Here is a 16,589-nt window from a genome sequence, read left to right as displayed (position 1 = left end):
GAGGCGAGGAGAGCGCGCCCGCTGCTTCCCGGTGCTGCCCGGTGCGGCCCCGTCCCGCCGCCGCGCAAGGATGCTGGTGAAGGCGGAGGTCCTGGCGCCGCCCGCCGAGGACGAGCTGCTGCTGCTGGGGCTGGGCTCGCCCGCCCCCTCGCCCTCGCTGCCGTCCAGCGCCGAGGAGGAGGAGGAAGAGGAGGAGGAGGAGGAGGAGGAGCTGCGCGCCGCCCCGCCGGCCCGGCCCGCCGAGGCTCCGGGCGGCCGCGGGCTGCGGCGGGCGGAGGGGAAGCGGCGGCCGGGGCGGGCCCGGGGCGCCCCGCGGGCGGCGCGCACGGCGGAGACGGCGCAGCGCATCAAGCGGAGCCGGCGGCTCAAGGCCAACAACCGCGAGCGCAACCGGATGCACAACCTGAACGCGGCGCTGGACGCCCTCCGCGACGTGCTGCCCACCTTCCCCGAGGACGCCAAGCTCACCAAGATCGAGACGCTCCGCTTCGCCCACAACTACATCTGGGCGCTCACCGAGACCCTGCGGCTGGCCGGGGCGGCGCGGCTCGGCCCCGACGGCGCGGCGGCGGTGCCCGCCGAGGGCAGCCCCTCGCCCGCTTCCTCCTGGAGCGGCGGCGCCGCCAGCCCCGCGCCCTCCGCCTCCCCGTACGCCTGCACTTTATCGCCCGCCAGCCCCGCGGGCTCCGCCTCGGATCCCGAGCACTGGCCGGGCCGCTTCGCCCCGGGGCCGCCGCCGCCGCTGCCCCGCCGCTGCCTCTAGCCCGGCCCGGCGCTCCCCCCGGGGCGGCGCGGCATCTGCCCGCTTCCCAGGGCAGGGCGGGCTGTGGGAACGGCACCTGCCAAACCAAACTTTCCGTCTCTCTCTCTCTGTCTCTCTCTCTCTCTCGCCGATGTGCACTTTGTCCAGTTTTCCCAGATCTGTCACCGCGGGGCTTTTGTGTGTGTGTCCCCCCCTTTTCCCCGCTCCCCTCTTTGCCATCTGTCCCTTATGATTTACAGGCGGGAGGGGGGCGCAAAGCGAGGGGAAAAAAAAAAAAAAAAAAAAAAAAAGTAAATTGTTTTGTTAGGGGTCCAGGTTAGAAGTCATTGTATAATTTGTAGGCTTTGTGAGGGCTGAATGCAAGCGTGGAAATTTAGGCTGAACTCTCTATCAAAAGGGGAAAAAAAAATCGGGAGGGGGGGAATGGGGAAGGATCTCCTCATACATTATTTATTTCGACCTTTAGGGGACAAGGAACTCCCCCCTTCTTTCAGGAGATTAAAAATAAATCAACAGACTGAAAACCTCAACAGACACGGAACATTACAGCGATCAGCCACACACGTGTTCACATTTATTTATTATAAAGACAGATTTCATGGAAAATATGTATTTTTTTGTATAATTTACAGAGTTTATTCTAGTATGTATTTACCGCTGAAGAGCAAAGGAATTGTCCTTGTGATAAAATATAAATAAAAAGCTCTAATTTTCGTAACTTTGGGGTTGTGGCTTTTCCTGCTTTATGTGCCAGTGACTGGGAATTACAGAATCTTGTCTCTGGTGAAACCAAGGTCCAGTGGGCCTGGTGTCATTGGGTCCGTGGGCAAGTGTTTCTTTGGGAAACAGCATTAGAGAGAGAGGGGGGAGAGAGAGAGAGAGAGAGAGAGGGAAGTTCAGTGGAAGTTTACTGATCATTTACCTTTGGCTCTCAGTACAGAAGATGCAGGATGAATGAATGGATGGATGGATGGATGGATGGATGGATGGATGGATGGATAAAGAGTTTTCACACTTCAGGGTGAGGCATTTCACAAGAAAGCTGTAGGAAATAAATGTTATGGAGGAAAAAACGCGCGGGTTAAAAGAGGAAGAATTTCCTCTGTGTGAGGGTCAGATGAATTCCAGGTCGCAGGCAATTCCAGGGGGTTCGGTTCAGCGTGCACAGCACACAGCCAGGGATGTCAGCATGGAGGGGGATGCTGGAGGCTGCCCAGGCCCTTCAATCATCATCCCCGTGCTCCCGGGAGCACTTTGTGACTTCTGGGTGCAAACACTTGGAAATCATTAAAAACCAGCAGAGCGCCTGAGTGTATTAATTAAATAAAATGCTCAGCACGCGAATCCCGCCCGGTGCCCTCCGGATCCTGGGAGCGTGAAACCCGGCCCTCGGAGCGACGTCCGCGAAAGGAAAGGCGGGGGAAAGAGAAAAAGAAGCCCAAAATGTGTGAAAAGAGAATTAGTGAAATTAGGTTAGGCCAATAAACCGCGCGGGGGTCCCCCCGGCCCCGCAGCCTCGGGCGAGCAGTGCTATCTAGCCTGATCTATTGTTTCCCCCCCTGGCAGGGGGGTTATTGTGTGATAAATAATTCCCTAAAAAAAAAAAAGGGAAAAAAAAAGTGGGAGCATTTGCATAATCACTCGCTTTGATGTGGCCAGCAAGATGAAGCTGTGTTCCCCCAAATCTGCCACGGGCCAGGAGGAACAAAACAAGAGGGAGCCTTTCACGGCGCTGGCGGTGTGTGGGGCGGCCCTTGAGGAGCGGGGTTTTCACTCTCGCTCGCTTTTAACGACCCCTTTTAATGACTAAACTCCAGGAATGCCAAAAAGAAGCCGAGCGCGCTCTCTCCGTCTTTTCTGGTCGGGTTTCATTGTCCTTCCTGGTTTCTCTCCTTTTCTAAGAGACACTGGAGTAGGTGCCTTCGGCTCTCCAAAAGGCCGGGATGGACGGGGTGCGCTTCTCCCTCGGCGCTGGAGCCCCGCAGGAGCAGGAGGGACATCCCGGCTGGCTCGGCCGCAGGATGCTCCCTGCTGTCCTCGGGGAGGGACGCTGCTCCCTGCCAGGTGCGCCATCCCGGAGGGATTTCCCTCCATCCCAGGTACAGACCCTGCTGGCAGGAGCGCTGCCGTCCTGCTGGGGCTGTGGCAATGGCAGCCGCCGTGGGAAAAAGCACACGACGTGTCTGAGGATGGAGGGGGCGTGGAGAGGGGTTTGGGGTGGGAGCCACGCCAGCCAAACCTTCCCTCTGCCCTGGGGGAGGCTGGCCTTGGCTGGAGATGCCCTCGGAGAACATGGGCCTAAGGAGGGCAAGGCTGGGAGGACAAGGCTGGCAAAAGCTGAGCTGGAGAGGCTGGATTTGTCACCTAACCCAGTCACCCCCATCCTGATTTTTCATTTGAATGTGGCCAAAAGCGTTTGTTTCCCTTAGTTTGAGTTTATTCCTCTCCTTAATTTCTTTTTTTCATATGTTTCCCTCTTTTCTCTCAGAAGACTGACTTTTGGAGGTGGCAGGGAGTTCCCAGGGCCAACTGCAGCCAACACGGAAAGGGACCAGGAGATGCAAGCTGGGCCAACACCTCCTTGGATGATGTGAGGAACCTGGGGGTGGTTTCCATGGCAGCCCCTTGCCCCAGAACATGTGTTTATGATCCTTCTGTGTATTGTATTTTGGCATAAAAGCTCCTCTGCGCCGGCAGGCCTGGAGGGGCAGCTTGAAGGCCCCCAGGGGGGTTTACAGCCCTCCTTGGCATAAGAATGGCCACGAGGAGCCAAACCAGCACCCCAAGGGCTGTGGCACGCTGCCTTTCATGGCAAACATAAATCTGTCCCCGTAGTGCCATCGTTGAAGAGCCCTCCCGACACGGCTCTCAGCTGGCTGGCACATTTTAAACCCCCTTTTCCTAAAGCCTTCCTCAGGTGGGGCTTCCCCATGGTCCTGTATTATGTATGGGTTTGGCCCATGTAGCCCCAGCTCCCATTCCCCATGGGCAAAAGGGATCTCAATTATCTATTACACAGTAAATCCCCTGGCATAAGCAGAAATCCCAGGGGGATCTTTTTTGTAATCTGATGTAGGTTCTTGTCTTACTACAAGGCAAAATCTTGTGTTTTAAAGCCTAAAACAGACTCTTTTGCTCTGAGAAGCTCACACTGTAAGGATATAAAGACACAAGGATATTCTGCCTTCTACCTATGATTCTGCCACAGCTGTGCAGGTCCAGCAAAATTCTGGCAGCCTGTTCATCCCCGTGACCTCTAGTACTGAATTCAGGTTAAGGAGAAGCACAACTCCTGCCAGATTTAAAATCAAGCTTCTAGAAACTGATTGGAGAAAAAAAAAATCCTTGGAGGGTCGCACTGCAGCGGCTGGGAGGGAACAGGGATGGTGCTGGGGCTGCTGTGACACACAGCCGTCCCCTCTCCCTCGCCTCCCCTCCTCCTCCTTTTATTAAAAAGCAGAGAGACCGGCCCAAAGCTGATGGCATATTTACCTTCATGAGTTTTAAAAAAAGTTAATTACCGCTCGGAGCAAGTTGCTCGGGCTGTCCTGAGCTGTCTTTTATTAGTAGTCGCCTTCATTAATTTCCCTCGCTGGATTTGCTGCTAATAGCTGCCTGGTCCTGGGCAGCACAAAGCAGCATCTGTGCCATTGAGCAGAAAAGCGGGAGTCAGGCAAAGGGGGGCACTGGGGGGGGCGACGCCGTTTGCAAATCAACCTCTATTAACGTGATGTCCTGCTCGGAGGGGACGGCAGCCCCGGTAGCCGGCACGACAGTTTGGGCTGTTACCGAGGCAGGAAAGGCACCTGCTGCCTGCCGGGGGGATCCTGCCCTCGTCCTGCTGCCCTGGGCGCTGGCTGTGCCGCCCGGGATCCCCCGGGATGCCGGAGCTGCCTCTGTGCACCCAGCTCGGTGCTGCCGGCGCCGCGGCGTTAAATTGTCAATAACTTTGTGTTACTGATGGAAGATACACTCTGCCTTAAGAGCAGTTTGGCAGAGAATTCGGGATTAGGGAACGGGATTAAGCTGTGCTTGGAGGGCGGGCTGGAGGCACGGCGGGCTCACACGAGCTGGGGCAGCGGGCGGCCAACAGCCCCATCTGCTCCCGCTCGGCCAGGGGACACGGGACACGGTTCCATCCGAGTGGAAGAAAGGAGGGCGGCGTGTGTCTCCCCCGGGAGAGGGAGCTGCCGCCAGCTTCCCCGCAGAGCTGGGGGAGGCACCCGTGTGCCGGGACTCTCCTCCAGGCAGCAGGCGACAGCAGCACCAACACCTTGCTGCACGTATCCCGGTTCTGCCTGGTGGGAAGGAGCTGCTGCTGCTGCCGTGTTCTTCCAAGCAGAAGGGATTGGGCAGCAGGGCTGTGGCTCTGCTCTTGCTGACGTGAGGCTTTCCCCTCGTTGCCCATGAATAGCCCTGTCTGGTGCAGGAGCTGTGCCCAAGCCCAGCAGCTGGGCTCTGGGGCAGCTGATGCCGGGGTTAAGGCAGCCCGGCCGCGCTGCCTCACAGCTGGAGGGGTCACCCCGTGCCCGCCCTCTGCCAGCCAGAATGGCCTGGGATGCTGCGGGAGAGGGAGGGAGGCAAGCTTGGCTCAGCCTGTATTGTTGGGATAACTGAGGGGCTCCCTTTCCACTGCATCTTTTCTAAGAGAAATTCCCTGAAGTGCTCCATAGAGTCGTTAGTTATGGGCAAACGAGTGAGAAAGTCATTCTACCTGTCAGCAGGCTTTGGTTGCATCAGCTTGTTCCCAGGGTATCAAATTTACTAACTTGGATGCACGAGCACGACACACAGCCTTTCACCTGGATACCTGCAGAAAGGGAAGGAGGAAAAACCTCTTTAATACACTCCCTGAAGGACAGGAAAGTGTCACCACTTTGGCACAAGCAGGCTGGCTTTGTGCCTGACTTACAGCAGCACTTGCACTGGGTGTAAACTCAAGTCCTGGAGTTTAGGTGAGAGGAGAAAATGTTTCATGTTTCCTCAGGTGTGATGTCCCTGCAGTTCATACTTCACTGTCCCAGCACAACACAGTTTCACTCATTCTGTAGAGACTGGCCCTCAGTGATTATAAGGAGTACTTAGGTTGGAATTTGGAGAGTGTTCCAATTAATCAAGCCCAAAAAACCTCCTGGTAGCAGTTACTCAATACAAACCACTGAACCTCCAACAAAAACTTCCAATTGCTAATTGGAAAAGAACAGGTATTCCTGATGTCTCAGTTAGTTCAAATTATTTTATTCTGAAACCAGAGGAAATAGCAGCAATTTTTTTTTGTCAGTAGATCTAGGATGAAATTTATAGCCAAAATATTGAATTCTCCATCCTCAGAGTCAAATGTTTATTTCCTCAATAATCCCCTATTTATACCACAAATATGAACCAATAATTTAAACTCTGTGTGTTTGGAGCCGTGTGTGCATCCCAGTTCTTCAGGCAATGAGGTTGCAAATCCATGATTTCCAGTATCCAAGGCCCGGGTGAAGACAGAATGCCTGATACACCTGAAATTGTGCCCAATCCTGTAAAGAGTAAGACCAGTAGAATATGATTCCTCGTCTGTTTTAGCAGGGAACTGGACAAGCTGATCCTTAACCCTAACTTTTACCTGTGAGTAGCCACAACTTTGGCTGAGGTGGCAAAATGTCTCCTAAGACCAGCGAAAGAAATAAACTGCTAGGTAGAAATATTAGGAAAGAAGCAAAATATTAAAATTTCACAGGGATGGATTTATTCAGAAGCATGTCTAAATGAATTTTCTTTTTCCTTCTTTGAGCAGGAAGGAGCAGGACCGGTCAGGGGTCCCAAAACTGCGCGTGCTGTCGGAACAGACACGGCGGGGCCGGCTGCTGGCACTTTGTTGTGCAGAGATTGCCCCAGAGGTTTTGTTTTGGTTTTAATTGTCTCTATAGAGCAGGGAGAGCTTCTGCAGAGAGGCTTTAACACATCATCTCTGCCGCCCATTAATTCCCGGGATCTTGCTAACTAGCTTTGTTTGGCCCCGGAGCCGGGCGCTCGCTGGCCGGAGCACGGAGCTATGCACGGAGCGCGGCGTTTGTCACTGAGTTAAAGCCAGCATTTCCCCACTGCCGAGGACAAGGCCGGCCTTTATTGGCTGCACAACAAGATAACGGGGCTTAATCTTCCCAGTAACACGTGAGTTTTCATGTATCACTTTAATCTGCGAGACACTGGGGCCGAGTGTCCCGTCACATGCCGATTTCACTGTTGTGTGAGCCCCGCTCAATGATGGATTGTTTGCTGGCTCTTAACAACAGGCAAGATGGTGAATGCCCCGGGGTGACAGACACTGTGCAATGGGAGCTGCCGCAAATCTGATGGCCCGGTTCAAGTTCACCTGACAAAGCTGGAGCAGTCTGCGAGCAGCGCTCGGGAAAGGATTATTCACACTGGCATTATATTTTTGAATGCATTTTTCTCCCCGTGCAGCTGCGCAGCTCCCCAAGACTGAAGGTTTATGCACCATAATAAAGAGATTTAATTTTTTTCCCCCTCTTCCTTCTCTCAATTTACACTCAGTTCTAATCAGTTGGCCCAGGGATAGGGCATCTTTCCAAACAACTCGGCACAAACATAACCTAGAAAACAATAGCATTGCTAAAATGCGGGGACAAAAGCCTAAAAATCTCTGCTGGCTGCAGAAACAAAAGGGGATGGCTTTGTTAAAGCAAAGTCTGTTGGGGACCCATCCTCTTTGTGGAACTTTGATGCTGTGCTCCTTTTCTCGTGAAGAAAATCTCCCCAAAGAAGTGACCCCAGCGCTCGGGGGCAGCGGGACATCGGGGCTTTGGAGGGGAAGAGGAGAATGGGAAATGAAGGCAGCTTTTCCTGCCTTGCTGGACAGCCTGCTCCCAAAGATGTGTAGGGTAAAACAGTGTCCAGCCCATGGCTCACTCTGTGGACTGACCTGTGCCAGCCTAGGCCAGCAGCTCCACCGAGGGCCTCCTCAAAGACAGGCAGCTACAGATCTCGTTGCACTCCACGTGTTGATCATTAAAAAAGTAGTAAATTCCTTTCTTCCCAAAGTTGGAGCGGGAGATGTCTTTGCTATTGAGGGAATGAATCTGAGGATCTGTCAGGTAGATGAGGCCTTTCCCATTGCCTGTCACCCAGCCTGTGGAAGAAATGGTACACCTTGGTATCAAACACCACAGCCTTTGTATTGCCACACTCAGGACTCCCTGCCTGGCACGGCCCTTGCTCTGTTCATGTCACCTCAGCGATTCCCTCTTTCTACCCATGGCAGCAAAAGCAGAACCCTACGAGACACATAATGGATTTTAACAAAATGAATACCCCAAGATACCTGTGGGTTGGAAGTTGAGAGTGAAAGGCATGAACATCACTGTCACACACACCTTGAAGGTCGACGACGACGTCAGTTCCTTTGGAGAACTCGTAGGAGAAGTGGCCGTAGGCCAGGCCATACTCCGTGGCTTTGTACTCATTCTTCACCACCTTGGTGTTGTTGGACAGCTTCACAAACTCCCCAAGGATGTAGGGCTCCACACTCACACACCCTTTTATAGTTCTGTCTTCCAGTATCTGAAAGGAAACAGCCTCGCTGCTGCTATAACTGACCCAAGACACCCTTCCTCATCAGGTCCTTGGACCTGCTTACAAGACAGCTCTTACCAGCAGTACTGCAGAGGGGATATAAAAGATTTGGGTGGGGACCTTCTGCTCATACAGCCTCTTGTTGAACTCTGTCACGTAGTACTGGGCGGTCATTTGTCGCTCCACGTCACTGAAATGATGGAGGAGTCCTTTTTCTTCTTTATATTCCTTCCCAACATACCTAAACAAAGGGAGAAGTGTCTGGAGCGGTGTTTGATCTGGATGCTGTGATACAGAAACATCACTGCAGAGCAGAACTTGTCAGAGGCAAATCCACCTGTGGGGATGCATTTTAAATGGCTGTGATTAAAACAGGGTGGAATTCTTTTCTATCTCATAGAACTGGAAAATTATCAAACAAATCCTGGGATAGGGGTTTCATAACACAGGAATGTGTTATGTCTTCTTAACTCTGAAGGGAGACCTGACTCTGAGGTATTAAAATACTGCTCTCCATCCATAATAATTCATAATCTGCTTCTAGTAATGATCTGAACTCTGCAATCAGCTGTTAGAAGACAACAGTAAAGCAGCTTTTCCTTACTAGAAATTAAAAGGTAGAGTCACATGGGGCGGTGGGAAAGATTGCCAAAATGCCCAACAAATATTCTTGCTACAGCAAATCTTACCAGACAGTTTTTATCCATGTTCACAAATAAGCAGCACTGATAAACACTTTGTTTCAGAAATCTGCCAGGTCCATACCTTCCCAGGCTTTCTTCTTGGTGCAGGAAGTGTATCCAAAAGGCTCTTCTCTGCTTGCCTTCCTTGGCTACGTTCAGGTAGTCCCCAATGAACACAGCTGTCTCCTGGCCTGTCCACAGCCCAGATTTCTTGGAGTATTTCAGAAGAAGAGCAGCTACAAAAAAAGAAAACACACAGGTAAAAGGGAGAAATCCACAGGACTGCTCTGAGCCTGTGCTGAGGACTGGCTGTTATTTATGATTAATTTAATGATCATTACCTTAAACAATTTTTAGGGATGGTATGTGGAATCTAAAGTCAAGTAACGGAGCAGAAAGCAATTAAAAAATTAAATCATAATAAATGCTGACTAAAATATTGTGTTAAAAAGCCTGAGTCAAGCTTGTGCTCTGAGGAGGCACATGTTGCTGAGTGGGAACTCACAGTATGCTTTGTGAAGCTTTTTGGTCCTAAAAATCCCAGTAGGCATCAGTCTCTGGACAAGCCAATTATGCTCCACCCCTGCCAGAAGCTGCTTGTAATCATCATCCCTCAGAAACCGAGCATCCAGGATCTCTTCCTTCATTCTCCCAGGCATGAAGGCAAAGCCACCTCCCCTTGGGACTGAACCTTCAGGGGAACTCGTGGGCATCTGTGCTGGTTTGACCCATGAACTCAGAGAGGAACTGGATTGTCTCTTGCTGCTGACCACATCCTGAGACTTCTCTTCATCTTCTTCTGTAGTGGCACAGTCAAAGTGCTTGGTTGGGGATATCTTTCCCTGGAAGGGCAAAGCTGTTGGCACACTGGGAGCTGCTTCATGCTTTGGAGCCAGTGCTGTAGGATAATTGCTTACCAAGTCTCCCACACTGATGAGCTCAAAGTCAGTGTCATCTATTGTTTCTGCCTGGGTGTCTACTTGAGGCACTTGGAGAGATTTGCTCCCCAGCACGGCAGGTTTCCTCACCCAGTCATGCACAGAGGAGTCACAGCCTGTTTTCAGCCTGATGTTTGTTGATGGTACAGAAGTGCCCCTGTTTCGGGGGGGCTGTGCCTCAAACGAGGGATCCTCAGTGCTGTCTGCAAGTTCTCCTGCGTGGACCCACTCAAAGCGACCAAAGCCTTCCTCCCTGCTGCTGTCCTTGGTCCTGCAGCTCAGCTCCGTACAGGAAAAGCACTTCTCCTCCTCCTGCCCTGTAGGAACGGAGTGACAGGTGGAGAGGGAAGGAAACTCATTGTTCAAACCCTTTGCTTTCTTCTCTGAAGAGCTCCTTCCATGGTGTCTTCCCTCCTGCAGCTCTTCTCTGCAGAGAGACTCCTTCTCCACCATCTTCCTTGCTGGAGGTGCACAGCCCTCCAAGGAATGCTGAGGAGAGCCCCCAGAGCCATGGAGGGACTCTGGAGGAGCAGGATGCCAGTCTCTGGGAGGTAAAGAGCTCAAGGGCCCATCCTGACCGTCCCCATCAGATTCTGTGGTGCAGCACCACTCCTCCACCGAGCCCTGCTCCCCTTGCTGCCCATCCCTGAGAGACTCCCTGCTGCTGTTACAGCTTAGCTCCTCCCAGCTGGAAGAATAACTGGATTTAGACAGCTTGCACTGAGAGTTCTCAGAAGTAGTGCTTTGGCTCCCATTTTGCCCTCTGCTGAAAACATCTTTTTTGCTGTTTATTTTCATTTCTAATGGCTTCTCTTCTCCAAAGGAAATTTTCATCATGCCAGAGCCAATGTCTTGATTTCTCTGGCCACTGAGTCCCTCTGAGCTGCTTCCTGCTGTTGGTGAGTTCAGGATTTTCACAGCACCTCTCCTCTGGTGAACTGTGTCTTCAGTAGTACACACAGTGTCCATGGTTTTGGTCTCTGTTCTTAAGGTTGTGATACAAGCTCCCACCTGGATTTCTCCCGGTGTGGTTTTATGAATCCTGCAAGTTTTTTCAAACACTTGGCACACTGACAGGTGATGCTGGGAATGCTTGGCAAGGATCTCCTCAAAGCTGGTTTCCCCTTGCAGGACAGGTTTTTGTAAGGAGCCTTTATAACTGTCAGGGACATAAGACCTGGCATCGGAATTCGGGAAGCTTCCCACTCGCAGGCGCTTCTTCACGGTGGCGATCAGAGACATGATCTCTTCGGCAAGCCTCCCTTTATCTTCCTCCTCTGGGAACAAGGTGCTGTAGGAGTGCAGCTTTGCCAGGGCTTCCCTGCACAGCTGGGTGACCTCCTGCAGCTCCTGGCTCTCTCCGTGCAGCCATCGGTGCACGGTGGCCAGGCAGAAGGCAGCTTTGATGAAACTGTGCAGCTCCTGCTTGCTGGTGATGGCACTCTGCTCCTCCTTGGTGAGCAGCCCGATCTCGAAGGATTCCTTGGCTTCAGACAAGTAGAACTCTCTCTTTTCCGGGGGACAGTCCTTGGAGTGACTGTAGGACAGCAGACACATCCCACGGATGTTCTGGGAGGGGGTCAAAGGGAAATGAAGGGATTAAAAACACGTTTCTTTCCCTTACACAATTTGAGGCAAAGCTCGGCTCTAACTGCCTGCTGCTATGTTTCCTGGAGGAAATAAACTTTCTCTTTTTTTTTTCCCTTTTGAAATACAGCTGTGGTTCTAGGAGAAGCAGCACTCCTGGGGCTTGAAAGCTCATCCTCACTCTGTGGATAGCTCTCCTGATTGCAGTTTGGAGAAACATATACCCCAAACATAACCAACCAAACCCTCAACACAGGCACGACACCCTGTGTGATGCCCTGTTTGAAAGCCATGTCAGAGCCAAATTGGGCAGCCTGGACTCTTCCCCTGCACAAATCCCACTTCCAGAGGGAGGAGTGGCACTCACCACGGCTGTGAGGACAAACAGGGGGGTGTACTGGCTGTAGGCAGCTGCCAGCTTGCAGGCCTCAGCTGCTGATAACAAGCGGTGGCTGAACTCCTGCAGGAGGCTCTGATGAAATAAAAAAAGACAAAAGCCAAACATGAGATAAAAAACTCAACTCAAGGACTTTATTTCCAAATATATGGGGCCTGGTAGACAGGAACCATCATATCTTAAACAACAACCTGGTCTGTTTCTGCAGGACCCTTTTTGCTAAGGTTTACCATGGATATGTCACTTTTCACTCTATTATAAATATTCTAAATATATACACTCTATAAAATACTCTTAATATGTTCTTTTTCCTGAAACCAGGCATTCTCCCATCCAGTGTTACTGAACTTTTTCACTGGGAGCACTGGAAGTTTCTTCAGCCCTCTCAGCACAGGAGAGGAATTGTGTGGGTGAATTTGAGACCACCTGAAGAATCCACACACACAAACCCCAAACCAAGTCTCACCAGGTCAATGTCAGCACTGGTTTTAAAGCGTGCATAATCCTGCTCATTCATGGAAGAAAAGATGTCTGCCATAATACCCAAGGATGTGGCAATTCCCTGAAAGAGAAATAAAACATTTTCGTAGTGGGCTTTTTCCCCTGTATTTTGAATTTTACTGCTCTGCTGGAAAAACAAGCAAGCAAACAAACACACAAATGAGATCCAAAGAGAAGCATGGCTAAGAAATCCAGAGATGTTATCTTGGAATGGTTTTATTAACTTCACTTGCAGGAAGTGTATTCTGGAAGACCTGATGCCACCTAAGGGCCTGCCTGGCCAAATAATTAAGAAAAGCAGGTGTGCTCTCACCAAATTCACTGCAGAATTGCCTGCTGCTACTGAAATGGGGAGCACAAAAATGTTCTGAGCTTGAGGTCAAGCTTTAAGACGTGGCAGACAAGAGGTGACAAGGTCTGGGTTTGTGGGATATCTGATGCTGGGATCCAGTTACAAACCCTCTCCAAGCATCACCCGAGGACTCGCCAGGCTCAGACTCACATTCCTGTTTAGCCACGGACACACGGTGCGAGTGCTGCTTCCTCTCCAGTGGGAAGATTAGTGCTGCCCAGCCTCACAGAGGTGTTAGGACAGGCACAGGGGCTGTGTGAGGTGTGCAGGTCCTGCAGGGCCAGGGGAATCCATCACCCACCACAGACAGCGCAGAGCAGCTCCGCAAAGAGACGTGCTCAGGGGAAAAGGAATTAGTTCTTATCCTAAGAAATAGCTAAAATCTGTGGCTGGAGTTAGTCTGTCAGAGGCACCAGAGGCATCCTCGGGGATGGTTCACTACAGGTGGCTGTGCTTAATGAGAAGTATTGCTTTCATCCCCCTGCAGGGAGAAGAGCGTGGCTAAGGCCGTGCATGCACGCGGAAACAACGCGGAGCACAGACTTTGTGCTGCCTCTTAACCCTGCCCGAGGTGTGTCACGGAAACTCTGCTGCTGGAGGAAACCAGAGACAGGCTGCAGTGATTTCTGCATTGGCAGGGAGATGCAGAGTGGAAAGGAAATGCTACCTTTTTATCTGGCTGAGGGAGTTTGAAGTATCCCACGACTGAAGCCCAGATCAACTCTGCTGCCTCATACCACATCCCTGCAATAAACCAGGAAACAGGCACTGAGCAGGTGACTGCCAAGGGTGGCTTTCCATAGCTTATCTTACACCTCTGGTCCTCAGAACAGGAAAAAACCATACCATGGCATGTTTTGCTTCAGTGACTCGGACCATTTATGAGTTTTCTTTAGCTTTTGGCTGTGCATAAACACCCATTTTGTCCTCATAAAAGACTTCAGCTCCACAGTTATGGAAGATTTGGTGTCTCAAATCAAAAGCACAAAATGAAGGCTGTTGCCTCAAGTGCCAAACCCTGAATGCAAAAGTCCATCCTGCTGAAAATCAGATTTTCCTATCTTGAGAGAGAATATTGCTAGGATGTCTCTGTGATCAACTACTGCCTGCCTTTTGGACTAGTGAATTTGGGACAAGCATTAGCAAACATGGAATGCTATACAGGGAAAAAGGGAACATTTCAGATCTTTCCTTGGCTTCAGGTGAGATTAGTAATAAAATAACTCCTGCAATATGTTTGCTTGGTACACAGTTCCAGGCCCTTGCTGCAAAGAGATGGGTGTGCAACTCCTCCTCTGTACCTGTTTTATGGGTGCAGGGTGCTCACCACAAGCCAAAATTCTGACATGGGCCCAGTGTAACATTTTAAAGGGTTAAATAAAAAAAACAAACCAGGGAAATCTTGAGTGGAAGCTTTCAGGAGAGAGCCTTACCAAGCTTTTGCAGAATCTGTCCCCTGATTTGTAAGCAGACTGCCTGAACAAGAATCCGATCGCTCTCCTCAGTGTATCGCCAGGTTCCTGCAGGAACAGTGGGAAAATATTCTTGTCATTCTAAGCCTCTAAGGGTAACCTGAATCCCAGCAAACTGCCAGGATTCTCCTCCTTGCATGGAGGCCCTTTCCACAAGAGAATCTCAGCTTCTTATGGAAAACAAGCCAACAAAACCCTGAACTGCCTGAATTTTCACAGTTGTACAGCAACTAAAGAAACCCCGAGGAAAGGAAAATAAAATGTATAGAATAAAGTATTTATTTAGTCTGTAAGATCAGTGGGAATATGGAGGATGAACATTACCCCAACAGTCTGGACTTTTGATGGGATAGAGTTGTCTTAGTTTTCCAAATCACTTGCTTGAAATTGCTCCACAGGTTAAACTTCTTCATTCAGGTATTTTCCCACCCAAGTGAAGGTATATAAGCAAAGAGAAATGTGATGTGAGGAGTCATTACTGGAGTTGGTTTGGCTTATTCGAGGCTGGTGTAACTGTTAAAATTGGGATCAAAAATCTCACCAAAACAGCAAGTATGAAATTGGAAAAGAAATGTATACATACCTGTTGCTCCGTTGTCATTAATCAGGCTGCTTAGGATATATTCAGCTTTTAAAAGTTTACCTGATTGAAAATAAAAGGAAGGAAAAAAAAGATAGAAAATGAACATAAAAAATGTATTATGGCATGACATGAATAAAAATACTCGTCAGGTATCACCTGCACATAGAACTGCTGCTGTCCATAGCCAGAAATGCACCTGCCCCAGCTTCCGTAACATGTGGCTGCACAATAACGTGAAATTGTGAATGTATCTTTTTTATTTTAAACTTGTTGGGATTCCCAGCTCTTATTTCCCTCCCAGCAGAAAGTAGTCTAGGCTGCTTCCTTCAGCAGCAATGCTTCTGGATTCTGTCCCAAGGGAAGATGGGCTTTGGAAACCCATTTAGGTCTGACTGAGGAGTGGCTTGACTTCCCACCATGGAAAGCACAGCCACAGGAAGATGTGTTAAAAATCCTCCAGGTGTTGTCCATGTTACAGGAATGATGGAATTTCATTTTTTTTTTTTCCCTGGAGGAGTTATAATCTGCATTGTTTGCATAGTTAAGTGGCCCCACTGAAAAATAAAAAGCAGCTGGGACAGTGTAGAGAAAATGCCAGCATTCTAATTTCCTTTTCCAAGGCCCTTGCTCAGGAGTACAGCAATTCAGATATCCCTGTTTGAAACCAGCAGGGAAGATTTGTTAAGGAACAAAAGCTCCAATTAGTATTTTCCACACCCTTTCACAATTTCTCTCTCCGAAACCCTTTATACCGGCCCCTTTGTGCCAGCGAGAGGAGCCGGGAGGGCTCGGGGAGGGGCTGGGAGAGGGAAGCGAGTTTGGAAAGAAGGCACGGCGAGCATGAGGACAGAGTGCTCAGAGCTGCCGGGGGGCTGTACCTGCGCTGAGGGCGAGGCGAGCGCGGCGGATGAGCAGCTGCGGGCTGACGGGCGCGGCGGGATGCAGGCGGTGCAGCCCCTGCGCGATGCGCAGCAGCCGCCGGGAGCCGTCGATCCAGTACAGGAAGCGGTCCAGCAGGAACACCGCGGCCACGGCCGTGCTGCACTCCCCGGCCAGGATGGAGGCCTTCAGAAAAGCCTGGAAGAAGCAACAGGCAGCCTCAGGGAAACTCGGAGAGATGGAAAACGTTCGCCTGCAGCAACCCTGTTCCTCACCCTATTTTCGGTTTTAGGCCAGCTGTTTGTTTTGTTTGAGTTGTAAATATATATATTTTTTTTTGTCTTTTTTAATTGCCTGATGTTTGGAACTGCAGAATTTGGTGGTCTGCTAATGAATTTAAGAAATGCCCAGCAGGAATTAGTTGAAAAGTGGGGGGTGAGACTGGGAAGGCTGGAAATGATCACTGTAGCCATTGTCCCAGCTGGAGCTCAGGCCATCCACTCCTCTGTACACCACAAACAGGCAAACAGACCAGGAACCCAGTGTTCTCCCCTGCAGGCCATCCTTAATGACTATGAAGTGTCTATGGACTCCCCTGGATTCCCACAGCAGCTCCCACATGGAGAATTGTCAGAATTCCAGAGATCCTTGCTGTTACCCGGACGGGAGGCCATCCCAGGAGACACACAGAGGCTCATACAGGCGCAGAAGGGCACGTGGACCTGGGGACATTTGCCAAAAGCCCATCACATCCCATGCTGGCCAGGGCCTGGTATTCCTGCCTGGTGCAGCAAAGAGGTGCTCCACACACTGACACCCAGGAGATTGCTTTTCCAGAGACTGCCAAGAAACCTTT

The 16,589-nt window shown here is 50.8% G+C and overlaps 2 protein-coding genes across 11 annotated transcripts in view; one reads left to right on the top strand and one right to left on the bottom strand.

Moving 5' to 3' along the window:
* NEUROG2 (neurogenin 2) lies at positions 1-2,778 on the top strand. Its single transcript, XM_056489897.1, has one exon. The coding sequence runs from the start codon at positions 71-73 to the stop codon at positions 761-763; it is 693 nt and encodes a 230-aa protein (XP_056345872.1). The 5' UTR covers positions 1-70; the 3' UTR covers positions 764-2,778.
* Positions 2,779-2,817: 39 nt separating this feature from the next.
* Positions 2,818-16,589, bottom strand: part of ALPK1 (alpha kinase 1) — a 36,020-nt gene continuing 22,248 nt past the window's right edge. For 8 of the 10 annotated variants that reach the window (XM_056489354.1, XM_056489352.1, XM_056489353.1 and 5 more), the window contains 12 exons: positions 15,733-15,931; positions 14,855-14,914; positions 14,233-14,319; positions 13,467-13,543; positions 12,413-12,508; positions 11,917-12,021; positions 9,530-11,531; positions 9,107-9,260; positions 8,420-8,582; positions 8,143-8,329; positions 7,692-7,898; positions 2,818-5,573 (listed from right to left, as the gene is read on the bottom strand). In XM_056489354.1, coding sequence (XP_056345329.1) covers positions 7,702-7,898; positions 8,143-8,329; positions 8,420-8,582; positions 9,107-9,260; positions 9,530-11,531; positions 11,917-12,021; positions 12,413-12,508; positions 13,467-13,543; positions 14,233-14,319; positions 14,855-14,914; positions 15,733-15,931 — 3,327 coding nt within the window. In that variant the 3' untranslated portion in view covers positions 2,818-5,573; positions 7,692-7,701. Of the gene's footprint in view, positions 5,574-5,985; positions 6,286-7,691; positions 7,899-8,142; positions 8,330-8,419; positions 8,583-9,106; positions 9,261-9,529; positions 11,532-11,916; positions 12,022-12,412; positions 12,509-13,466; positions 13,544-14,232; positions 14,320-14,854; positions 14,915-15,732; positions 15,932-16,589 lie in introns of those variants that run through there. The other 2 variants (XR_008840298.1, XM_056489347.1) reach the window with 2 other exon arrangements.

The sequence above is a fragment of the Oenanthe melanoleuca genome, chromosome 4 (assembly GCF_029582105.1).
Source record: "Oenanthe melanoleuca isolate GR-GAL-2019-014 chromosome 4, OMel1.0, whole genome shotgun sequence".
NCBI lineage: Eukaryota > Metazoa > Chordata > Aves > Passeriformes > Muscicapidae > Oenanthe > Oenanthe melanoleuca.
Note: the sequence above shows the minus strand (reverse complement) of the source record. Positions and strands in the feature narration are given on the sequence as shown.